The 12,715-nt window shown below is 51.5% G+C and overlaps 1 protein-coding gene across 5 annotated transcripts in view; it reads right to left on the reverse strand.

The window, feature by feature from the left end:
* COBL (cordon-bleu WH2 repeat protein) overlaps nucleotides 1–12,715 on the reverse strand; it is a 127,423-nt gene that overhangs the window by 20,690 nt on the left and 94,018 nt on the right. The window contains exon 9 of one of the 5 annotated variants that reach the window (XM_037041106.1): nucleotides 9,147–10,465. The exons of the other annotated variants lie outside the window; for them this stretch is intronic. Coding sequence (XP_036897001.1) covers nucleotides 10,422–10,465 — 44 coding nt within the window. The 3' untranslated portion in view covers nucleotides 9,147–10,421. Of the gene's footprint in view, nucleotides 1–9,146; nucleotides 10,466–12,715 lie in introns of those variants that run through there. 5 annotated transcript variants of the gene reach the window in all.

Below are 12,715 nucleotides of genomic sequence, written 5' to 3' on the forward strand. Positions count from 1 at the left end.
CGAGCATCAGGTCACAGGGACCTGGCCTCAGGGACCTGCAGAGCAGGGGACAGCTGCCTGGGGTGGGTGCCGGGACCCTCCACCTCAGGCTCATCCAGGAGAGGGAGTGGTACCCAGCCCACAGACTGCGGCAAAGCGGAACTCGATTCCAATGCGCCATGTAGGGAAGTGCCCCGAGACTGAACCGGGGAGACTGGTCTCCAATCCCAGAGCCTTGGCTATCTGGTGACTCACAGTTCATGAGGAGACAGACAGACACACAAAGATGGACTGTCCGTGGCCTACAGAAATGCCCCTCTGGGTGTGCCTGCACAGGTAGGGGGCGGCTGGTCATTCAGTGGGCGCATGTTAAACTGCTTTGGGTGTACAATAAATGGAGCGATTACCAGAGGCCCCTCCTGCCCCAGTGAGCCCTCCCCTTCTCAAGGGTAACCTCCCCGAGGGCTGGGGGATGCCACCCTTGAGACCACCCGATAGGCACCTGGGCTGGGCTGGGGAACTGGTGCTGGGCGGGAGGGCACCTGAGCGGAGTGAGAGCAGTCCCCAGGAACCAAAAGGACAAGTTGGAAAGGGACCATGTGTGCATGAATTTGTTTGCCTCAGGGAGCAGGAACCCAGTGCGGTGACAATCAGCCATGGGCTGTGGAGGGTGGGAGGGAGGGGCGTAGAAGCCGGTGAGGATGGCGGCAGCACATTCAAGGCTCAGGACCCGTGCGGACAGCATCTGAACGCGCCCGTAGGGTGGCCGGCAAAGACAGACGGGTCAGAAGGCAGGGGCGGGACCCCAGGAGGCGCCCCTGAGAGTTAGCGTTTCTTTCTGCCTTCAGCCCTGTTCATCTGAGTCTAGCTCAGAATCAGACGCCCCCATCCCCCCGTGACCCCCACCCTGTCCCCTCATTATCGTTTCTCCTTCGGGCCGGTCCCTATTGTTAACTCCAGGCACTGTGACATGTTTTGACAATTGCTGAATGAGACAATGGTGCAGGGGCCTGGTGCTGTCCTCTAGACCCTCCTGTGCCCCAGTTCCCACCCTCCACCCCGAGGGCTCCCATGAGGCCAGTGGAGCAGGGACCCCACCCCGGGCCGGCGGGGGAAAAGTAAGAGTCCGAATCCCACCTCTAGTCCCCGTTCTCCCCTGAACTGCAGACAGGCCTTTCCCTTTTGGCGAAAGAAGCAAGGTGGCTCTGAAAAGCTCCAAGCTCCCCTTCGAGAGCTAGAATTCCACGGTCCTTCGGAATTCCCAATCAAAATCTGGGAGCCTACACTCTCTGGACAACTGACTGGTGACTTCCTGTGACTCTGAGATGGGGCACGGCACCACCTTTTCCTTCCTGCTATTTCTGTCCGCTCTGAAAGTGGGGTTGTCACTTCTGAGTTAATTAATGTGCTGGTGCGCTGGCCTCTCTCAAGGCGTGAACAACCTTTTTTGAGCTAAAACGTCATCATTGTGTGATTTTTTTGCAAATACGACAAACACAATCTGTCTTTAGCAGAAAGTCTAACAGAAACTCATGATAAAATTCTTTTCCAAATGAACAGCCACAGAGCCGACTCAGGGGTATCAACTCCACCGTGCTTCTCACCTAAAGCATGTAATCCTGTGGTTCGAATGCTCTCATAGGCATTCATAAACGAGAATCTGGGAGAACTCTCCAGATCAGAGGGGAAGACGGAGGTGCTAACGCCTCAGAACTGAACTCACTCGTCTTCAGTTCAGAACTATTCCCACTGAGTTTTTCTCCTACAAAGTCACCAAAGAACACCTCAAGGACTAAGCACTGATTTCTTCCAAGTACTTTGCAATGGACTCACTTTTTTCATGTTATTAAATGCAAACGACAGGTCCTACGACATCACTTACTTGCTGGTCATTACAAAAGACGATTTCTCAAGAGGCAGTTTGGGCACGTTGACATGGCCCAGAGAAACTGTGTCAAAGACAGAATCTTCCTCATCCCACTCCCAGCCAACAAGGAGTACCCACTGCCCCCCTCGGCCTGCCTGGACTCAGCCCCCCAGGTTCTAGGCACCGGGGGGCAGGAGGGCATCGAGGCACCTGCAGAACGGTGCTCCGAACAAGGACGCGAACCGAGGCAATGTACCTCAGCACCACTCCTCATACATACCCCCGGGCAATTCAGGGCCACCACGATTTCTGTCACATCTTTAACTGGCGTCTGGGAAGTTCCATCATGCATTCAATCGGGGGCGACAGATGTAATTTCTACTGCATTGTGAATATAATTTTAAAATGGATCATTGTTTTTAAAACATGTACTAAAAGGAATCTGAATATGACAGTATTTTGATGTCTGGAAGACTCCATGTAACAAGGAGTGAGTCCTCCTTCACCCAGGCAGAGTTGGGGGTGTCGCTGTACTGGACAAATGTTCTGGAGGGAGTGGGGCCAGTTTAGGGTGAGGCTTCAGGGGCCCCTCTGTTTCCAGCATCATGTCTGTTCTGCCCTGACTTGGGGCTCCAATCTTGGCTTCCTTCTCTCCCCCTGGTTCCTCAAAGTGAAGTTCACCTCGTCACACTGTTTGACACAAGGACTCTTCAGTGGGGCATGATTTAACCTTTTATATTAGCCTTCTGGTCCCAAAGGCCCACAGCTTGGGCCCCTCACAAACTGCAGGAGGGGGTCTCAGGGCAGCCCATTCCCTACAGAGCGCTGCTCTGTGTGTGTGCATGTATAAATACAATTTGTTTTCAAGAAGGCAGGATAAGAGAGAATTTCAAAGAACTTATGGATTTAAAATAGACCTGGGTTCTCTTAAGAGCCAAGCATTGTATTCTTGCTATCCACCAGCCACTATTTCTCAAGAGCCTGAGCCATAACTCAAACCCTAGAATCCCAACCTGCTAGTCAGTCCGGGCCGGAGGCTCCGACTCTCCGTCGTCAAACAGGGCCGGGTTCTGGCTGCTGCCCTTTTACCGATGCACAGGAAACAGCAGGCACGCTGTCCGCCCGCACTCTCTGCCCCCACATCTGTGCTAAATGAATCCCTCCTCTCGGCAGCCAACCTGACACGCAACATCCCGGTCAGTAAGGAGAGGAGCAGGTGCTTTCGCACATGCCCCTCGCTGTCGGCTTAGGACAGAATGCAGAGCCTCGTGGCGGGTCGGGCTGAGGACACATCCAAGGGGCCTGGGAGGGAGGTGCCTGCTGGGGAGAATTGCCCTTGGATGGGGTGGCCGACTTCCCCCAGCAGGTGACAGTCCATGAACTGAGGTCCTCCATCTTGAAACGGAAGTCTCATTGTGTTTTCGTGTGTCTGCTCCAGCATCTTTCTGAATGGGGTTTCTCCTCTATGGGGATGTCGTAGCTTTAGGGTGGCCTCACATATCAGATGCTGGCTAATTACTGTCCAATAGCCCACCTCAACCAGGACCTGAAATCCACACGGGGGTCGTTGGGCTTTGACATTGTGTAACGCTCAAGTAGGTCATATCTACCCAGCNCCGACTTCCCCCAGCAGGTGACAGTCCATGAACTGAGGTCCTCCATCTTGAAACGGAAGTCTCATTGTGTTTTCGTGTGTCTGCTCCAGCATCTTTCTGAATGGGGTTTCTCCTCTATGGGGATGTCGTAGCTTTAGGGTGGCCTCACATATCAGACGCTGGCTAATTACTGTCCAATAGCCCACCTCAACCAGGACCTGAAATCCACACAGGGGTCGTTGGGCTTTGACATTGTGTAACGCTCAAGTAGATCATATCTACCCAGCTCTTGTTTCAATCCAATGCCCCTGAAGGGTGAGTGTAATTATTTCTCTTTTGCAAATTATATAAGAAGCCCTGGTCAACACATGATTCCTGAAGTTGCGTGTTGCAGAAACACACTCTGCCAGGCTCCCAAACCGGGCAAGTCCACTCACGGTCACACGGTCACGTGTCAGGCATGAGCCAAACCATAGTTCCTTCACCAAGAAATGCTGAATGAATTGTTCACTACAGCTACGCTGAGACTTTTCTGCCAAAACCCATTCGTTCATGTTCCATGGGACAAATCTTGTTTCTGTTTGTCCAGGGACTTCAATATATTCTAAACTAGTGTTGAGAAAAAAAATCCAGTCCTTTCTGACATTAATGTTTCCGGGGCCTGAGCACAGAAGGGAACGGAAGTGTGGGCAGCAGGGGTGAGGACGGCACTCACCCCAAACAGACGTGCTGCCTCCAGGTCGTGTGGTGTCTTAAAGAGCAGGGCTTGTGTTTAGCCAGCACCTCCGAGAACTGGGCCTTCTGCGACCTGCCGAGTCTCCTGGGAACTCAGTCTCAGACTGACCAGGATTCAGCTCTGGCATGGAGTGGGGGTGACTCACCTTCCATCTGAGGTTCTAAGAACTTTGTCCGTGTCCCCCAAGTCCCACCCATAATGAGTAGGAGGGCGGTGATGAGCCAGGGCTAAATATGGTCTGGCTTTGTACAGCGCAGTGCTCAGCCGCCACTACCTGCTAGACATAGACCTGAAAGTGACCAGCTGAAGGTGGCCTTTGTATTTTGTGCAGGGCCACTGCCAAGTGGGCAGTCCACCTTGGCCTCCAAGGCCGAGTGTCCCTTTAATGTGCCCTGAAATTATAGCGCCTCTTCTTCTTTCCCTCTTCTGATTAAATAGAGCCGTGCTATTTGCCTGCATGTCCTCCTCATCTCCCACCCCCTGGCACCCCCACACCTCGGTCCCCCATCCTTCAGTTGTACCAGAACGCGGAGGTCAGTGGGAACAGACAGGATGGTCACTGTTCTTCTGCAGGAAAATGTTTTAGTTGGTATTTGTATGAGAAGATAAAAAGAAAAACAACACTTCGTGCCTTTTTCTCTGGACTCTGTTTGATTATGGCGCTGCTTCTAGGTTCGCCTGTGCTTTCCTTTCCTAATGTGGTTTCTGACACTTTACCATCTACAAAATCTATCAGACTCGTGGGCACTTCTAGGTGGTTTCTGTAAAAATCAGAGCCGTCATTTCAGGAAATGTGTATAGAGTCGTCTCCAGCCTCGTCCGAGGTCAGCAGACTACACAGCTGGCAAGTTCAACGTTTCACACAAAACCACCTGTCTGACTCACAATTGTGGTGGCCCCAAAATAACTCAGCTTTCTTGGCCAGAAGCACTCACCTCAGCAAAGCCCACCAAGACCCCCAAATAACCTCCTCGCAGGCTGTGCCCGGACTCCAGCCTCAGTTTCCAGTGTGTGCTCAGGGACTTGGCAGCGTGTGCAGGGCTCTGGGCACATGCAGAAGCAAGCCTGGCAGTGTTCTCACCAACCCTGCCTGTGCCCGGCTGCAAGGGACCCGGCAGCCGCTCAGAACCAGGCTGGGCGGACACCCTGCGTCCAAGGGCCCAGGAAGCATCAGGCGCCGAGCGCAGGGCCGTACTGTTGTGAGCTGCAAAGGGACTCATTGTAAGAAATCTCTTCAAAGGCAACCTGTACAGCTGCTGAAGTCCAAAGGAAAAGCAGGGAGCTAGAAACAGCCCCGCATCTTTTGTGTGAGCACACAAAGCAGAAAATCGAACGTGTAAAACTTATTTGACAATGGAACCTTCACATTTTTCTCATTTTTAAAAAATGAGGGCTTGAGTTCCTTGATCTCTCCAGTTTGATCAGAGCAAGGAAGCCAAGTTGACCCCCTAAAGGGGCCAGGAACACCCAGGGGACACCTGGGAGAGACGGCGTGGGGCCACATGCGAGCACGGGGCTCTGAGGGGCGTTGGCGTCCGCCCGCAGCGAGCACCGGCTGCTACTGCCTCCCACACCGTTTCCTTCATGAGGAAAACTGGTGTCGCCATACCTACTTGTGTTGCAAAAGCAGAAGTCAGGATTTTAATGCACGATCCCCCGTGTTTTAAATGTTGGTCTGCTTCGTACAATTGGGATTTGTTGGGAGCTGGCTGTTGCTGTAAATGATTTACAGTCAGTCACCTGCACAGGTTGGTCTCAGAACCACCTTTGCAAACTGAACTCCGGCACAGAAAGGTGGTGGCATCTGTGTTCTGCGTGCCCCCCCCCCCCCCCCCACCCAAGGGCAGATCTCTGCTCCTTTCTAGGTCCCAGTCAGCATCACACCAGCCAGAGTGGACGGAGAGTAGGCCCTCTGAGTACGGGCTGTCCTGCCCCTTGCTGGCCTCACTGTCCCCTCTTTGTGAAGAGCAGGGCTCACCCTCTGAACTCAGCCACTGAGGATGTACTGTCACCAGCCGGACCTTTGTCTCCTCACTCAGGAGGCCACTGCTGGGAGGGCCAGGGCTCCCCCTGGTGGAGAAGCAGAGCGGGGAAGCTACCAGCATTCATGTGGACTGGTCCCCTTCAGCAGCTGGTTCACCCTGCAGAGTGAGGGGGCTAGTGGGGGCCGGGCGGGGCTGCCCTGATACCCTCCTGCCCCCCCTCCACCCTGCAGGAGACAGAATTCCAAGGCAAACCTTTCTTAACATTGGCAACTTTGCTCTTCAAAGGGGACATGTCTGTGGATGAGTGGCGTCTGCTGCCCACTTTCACCTAGGGGTTAGTTAGGATTTGTGCCGCACAGGAAGTCTTTACAAGGCCACTCCTCACTCACACAAAACAGGCCCATGTACATCACCTCTGTCTCCCGAGTTGCTCACATGCCAGGGAAGGAGTCTGGGCCATGCAAGCCACTGCAGCCTGACACAGGCCCTCACTCCCCTCCCAGAGCTGGCCGAGGACTCACCACCCTGGAGACAGTGTGGCTGTTCCCAGTGGTTTCAAAAGCTCTCCTCTCTCCTTCTTTTCCTTTCTTTACTGAAGGATATGGGTAGATATAGATAACCTTCTGACTTTTATGTAGCTTCATCCATAGTTATAAAAGTTTATTATTTTCTTAAGCAGAAAAAAGAAGGATTAGAGAGCAATTAAAGGCAGAATACACTGAAGAGAAAGTGGTAATATCCCAGCCTCCCGGAAAGAAAGTGTTGGGTGGAATGGTGAGCGGCTCTGTGTGGCTCCTGGTGACAGACCGAGCTGGGAACTCAGACACAGGTAATGCTGACCCTCATGCAGGTAAGACCCGGACCTTCATCCCCACTGGGGCCTTTGAAGTTTGCTTGTCAGCATTTCACCATGGCCACTAATAGAGGGTAAACTATTCTGAGATTTCCTCCTGCTCCCTGTTTGTTGGGTACAAGCCATGAAGTAGTCAATACACACACAACGACACACACATGCACACGGTTGTGCACACACGTGAATGCATGCACACACATGTGAACACACGCGCACACACATGTGCACCCGCACCAAACACAGGTGAGTTATGGGCACACATGCAAACAGGCATGTACACAGAGCATAAGCACACAGGCATATGCACACACATGGACACACAAAACACACATGCACACAGCAGCACCCATGTGCATGCATAGGAACACACATGCATGCAGGCGCCAACACATTTGTGACCACACAGGAATATGCATGCACACACATGCACACACAACAGTGCCCAGACCCAGACATGTCCAAGTGCATACCGGAACATGGGTGCACACATGGGTGCACACACTTGTGAACACACAGGTGCACACGCCCATATGAGCACACATGGGAACACACGTGCACATGCACACACACATCTGCAGAAATAGAGCATGCATGCACATACCACTCAGAGCAGAGAAAAGAAGGCAGGCCCCCGCTGGTGGAGGAAGTCCTGGACAATGGATGGTGGCCCTGCTTCAAGCTGCCTCCAGCACTCGTGTGAATGGCCTTCCCCTCCTCTCCAAACATTTGCAAGGTGCCCATCCCACCCCCATCTCAGGAAACTTTGCTTTGCTATGAAAAACATTAGCCTGTGAATAGACATGTTTTGCCTCAGACTACATGCATTATGAAGACTGCGAACAAGCAGTGTCACATCACGGACCCAAACAACATGGAAGCAGAGTGTGAGTGGCTGACCAGTACCATAAATGCAGGGGTGAGCCCTGACTGCTACCCAGTGAGCAGACTGCATTACGACTTCTCCAAAGTGTTTCCTCCGTAGAGCTTGGCGCTCTCATTCACAACTGAACAATTTCAGAACCTTCACGGGAAGCCAAGAGCTGCGGGGATGCGAGATGGTGAACCTCATCCTGCAAACAGGAGGGCAGGTCAGACACCGCTGCTTGCTTCTTGCCCACCCCCAGCAGGACTCCATGGTGCAAATGTAAGGGTGTAAGCCAATATAGATGAAAAATAACTCAGAGTTAATGTTTCCTTGACCTCGGCACTTGCTGTGAGCTCGCACGGGGACCAGCCATAGGAGGTCGGCTTGACTGGGGCCTCGCTGTTGGGAGATGGGGGCCACTTCTGACCTGAGCTCTTTCAGCGCCACTCCTGACACAACACTATGGGGAAAAGGAAGCAGGTGGGTCTCTGTTGGCTTGCAAGGAGGAGGCGTGATCTGCAAGGAGTGATGGGTTCTGAGGTCACACCAGACACGAAAACATCTCTGAGGTGCAAGGGCTTTGAGGAAAAAAAATGTCTCTGCATGAACTTGTCGGATTCCTAGAAGACGCGATCGCCAGTCAGCATGGCGCTGCAACAGGCGTGGATCTCTGACGCCCATTCAACGCATCGCCCTGAACTTCGCGAAGCCCTGTACCCAGCCATTCTGGGGACCGAGAGTCCCGAGGTTCTGTCCAGAACCCACGTTGTCAGCTAATTGCATGCCCCGGCGGTCAGGGTGCCCTGGCTGGACCTCTCTCCTCCTGTCCCCATCCCTCCACGTCTGTGTCCTGTATTTTACATGGAGTTGGCACTGTCTTTCATTTTACACCTTTGCCTCCTTAACCAATCATTCTAAGCAATCAGGCTTGCCCCTGCCCCTCCTCCAACTGTGTGCCTGCAGACTCTGCCTTCTCTCCTCAGCCTCACAGACACTTTTCCCACACATGCCTATTGCTGTAGCTGCACACCATCTTCCACAGTCTTTAAAATCTGGGTCGTAAACCCCGGTGCTTTCCCCAACGTTTAGGTAAACATGACCTTTTCCTGCTTAGATTTCCCCCCCTTAATGATTTGAGGGCAAATGATGGCTACTTATCAGACAAAAGTTCTTTATTATAATGCAAAAGGGAAAAAAAAGACACTTTTTAACTTGTTCTGTTTTCTTGTAATTTCTGTAACCTTCCGTTCTTTTTTCCTCTTCACGAACGTACGGCACTAGAGTGGTTACCTATAGCTCTAGCTATGCATTTCTATACGTTCTAGCTTATATTTCCTTATTATTAATATCAATATCAGTGGCAATAACACCTATATCATCATCACTAGCATTTTCAGCGCGATCCACCACAGAACAGTCATACTCGTAAAAAACATCAACTGATTCTTTTTCTCACTTTGAGCAATAACAATGAAAAAAATCTTTTGGAGAAAAACATGACAAGCTTCTCCAGTTCACCTGCACCTTTGCACAGTATCAAAAGTTAACCTAAGCAAGTGAGTCTCCTGTCCTGAGCCCCGAACCCTAACATGGTTACTGCCCCTGCCTGTCCCTCTCAGGACAGCTGAAGTGACAAGTTCTCAGGAGCGGGTGGGTTTTCCCAGGAAGGGAGAGGGATCTTGCCATCTAAGAAGACCTGGCCACGCCCCTCTAGGGACGTGGTGGCCACACACTGGGACATCACTATTCTTTGTACACCCTCCAGACCAGCATTTGTCAAACGCAGCACTTGTTACTTCCTTGTGTAAGGGGAGCCCAGGTCAGCAGAACCCAAGTGTGTGGACATGTGCCCTTCACTTGGCCGGCCCCAGTGCTAGGCCTGCCTCAAGTGAGACTTCAGTGTTGGGGGAAATGGGCTGAGTGTGTAGTGAGTGGAGGAGGGAGGCGCTCCCTCCTCACTCTTCCGTCTGCAAACAGCCTAAGTGTTGGGGAAGACAGTGATAGGAAACCCTGAAAAACTCTTAAAAAACTGGGAGTCCTGCGTATCCCTGAGCACGCAGACACAGGCATGAGCTGTGAGCTCCTACAGAAACTTCTAGTTCGTGCTTGTAGGCACTTAGTCGTACCAGGTAGGCAGAATGCTCCTACCCTAATGGGTCCACTGACCGCACTGGTCAATTTATAGACACACAATCTAGTCCAAAGGCAAATAGGGACAGAATTCTCCAACTGAGTACCAGTGGAGAAATATATGAGTTAGTAATGAATTAAAATAAAGCAGGGTTCATAACAGAAGCACGTCCAGGTATTGGTGAAAGTGGAATCTCAGGCAGGTCAGGATCATCAACCCGAATTTACGTATGACAGTCTTTGCCACCTACGAGGGCACAGGGACACCAGTCAAACCAATCTCTGCCAGCGATACATGTACCGGTCAGCTCTAAAGAGAGTCAACCGCACTGTGCAAGCGGGCCCTGTGGTGTCGAGGACGGGAGAGTCAGGGCCGGAGGTCAGAGGCGCGGAGTTCCGTGGGCACCGTTGTCAGAAGCGCTTGGCGTGACTAGGAAACGACGCGCAGCAGTACACTGTGGGGGAGTAAATGGCAGAGTGTGAACGCACCTGGGAAAACAAAAGTCGCCTTGGCACCCACCGTCCAGGCCCTGGGGACTTGACAGCGCACAGAGAGGGAGCACCAGTCAGATCCTCCCCTGGGGTCCCTTGCGTTTCCTTTCTGTCTCTGTTTGCGGCAGTAGCGGAAAAGGCCTTGTGATCCAACGCATACAATTCTGTCTCCCAGAAGAGCTGTGTTATGGGCATCTTCTCTCTCGCTGTTTCATGTAGGCTGTCAGATAAAACTCTCTGGAGTTAATACAAAACCTTAAAGTTTCTGCTGGCTGAGACAGCGGCCAGCTGGTTTGCAACCTTTGCTGATTTCCATGGTGTAAATACCCGTTTTGTGGATTTCCAGCCATGGACATCAGTCACTGAATGTGGGGTTAGGGAGAGGTCCTCAGCAGCAGCCTGCTACGTAGGACTTCTACTGTTACATACTGTTGAATCGTGCTGATCCGACACCTGTAAATAAGCTCAAGGACACAGAAATAGTCCGAGGTAGTAAGTAATGAGGAAGTGATAAGTTTTCAATATTTGTTCCTTTTGTTCGTGGTATTACTTATTTAATTGTAAACTTACATAATGTACTCTTTAATAATGGTTGTATTTAGAGATTGGCTTGCAACATTCTTGAAACTGCAACAATGTGTCCAGGTCCGGTGCCCACCCCCCACTCTGGACCCAGGGAGCTGTAACTGAATTCTTCAATCTCTCTTCAGTTAGAGACACAGTAGCTTATAAGTAAAGTACTATAAAAAATGATGAGGAAAAGGAAATGAGTTCATCAGTCTCCTTTTCTAATGTAATAACACAGCTCTGTCATGATTCCCATTGCTTTGCATCCAAGGAGAATTCAATCTTAAGCTCAGATTGGGTGAATTGAATGGTTGTCAAGGTCGATTCTAGCAGGCTAAGCATTTAGTTCCATTTTTTCAAGTGTACTTCTCAGCAGGGGTGGACTCTGCTCCCACAGTGGCCAATTTCCTTCCATTCTACCCATTTTATGAGCAGAGCCCTTGGGTCCCCGTCCCCTTCCTGTTTGCTGGCCGAGGCGCCCTCTCCCGGGGCTGCAGGCGCAGCTGTGTGGCCGGCTCTCTCGCAGGGGATGGAAAGTGGCCAGTAAACCAAGGCGAGGGCCAGAGTGTGTCCCTGGGCTGGCCCCTGACGTCTGCATGCCAGCAGGGTGTCAAGGGGACTTCCATGACAAACAGGACTCTCAGAAGCACACTGCCTCGCAGATTTGGGCTTAGCTACTTTGTTTTGAAACAGGCGACCTGTTTAATTTTGGTTTAAATTTCAGAGCACGATGTTAGGTGACTTGAAAGCAGACCGGTCCCTGTGTAAGGGCATCAGCCAAATTCCTGCCGTGTCTTCTCCAGCTTCATGCTATCTGCTCAAGCAAGTTCACGGCTGCTCCCCGGGCTCCACCGAGCTCCGCCCTCGGTGCTCCTGCGCTATCAGTCCTCCTGCTCGGCCACCGCTGCCCATCTTGTGAATGATTATTATGGATTTTACATCGAGCAAACTCAAATTACTGTCTTCTGATTGAAAATGCATGGTTTGATTCTCTGATTTTATTTCCTGGTTTTAGAATGGCTTTAAAGTTCTGTAGGACGAGAGGCCTGTTTACAACTTGAAAACCGATCGGCTAGAAGCATCACGGCAACTCTTAAACTTCACGTGTCCCTCAGAACAGGAGACGATGACCTCCTTTTCCCTTTAAAATCATCTGCCAATTACTCTGGACACATATATCGAGGGAGAGGCTGATCTGCCTAAGGCTGGTGGAGGAAAACATGTAAGAAAATGACGCTCAGGAGACGGTTCAATGGAAAAATAAAAGGCAAAGTGAGGAACTGGAACTTGAGCTCTCTGTGCACCGTTTTAAGTCCCCAGGGTCTTCTCATGGGAACAAGTCATCGAGGAACGGTGAGCAGCCTCATCATAACCAGTCCTGCAAATCTCCAGAACAAATGACTCACGGCAATTAGAGGGGCAGGCTCCATCCGCGTCATTTCACAGCAAAGGTTCAGCCGGCATCACATGCAAGCAGAAAGCAGCCTCGTTAGAAAGTTATGAGAGAAAAAAATCCGTCTGCAGTTATGCTAGTTTAGACATGTGCCTGCCTGAAGCACCCGTGTGCATGGCTGCACGGCTGAAGTTAATGGGAAGCTTATTAATAAGAGGGAAGGATTACGGAACACAGAGCAGAAAACCACTAT

Source organism: Sturnira hondurensis, unplaced genomic scaffold (assembly GCF_014824575.4).
Source record: "Sturnira hondurensis isolate 20B ecotype Veracruz unplaced genomic scaffold, ASM1482457v3 Scaffold0002840, whole genome shotgun sequence".
Lineage (NCBI taxonomy): Eukaryota > Metazoa > Chordata > Mammalia > Chiroptera > Phyllostomidae > Sturnira > Sturnira hondurensis.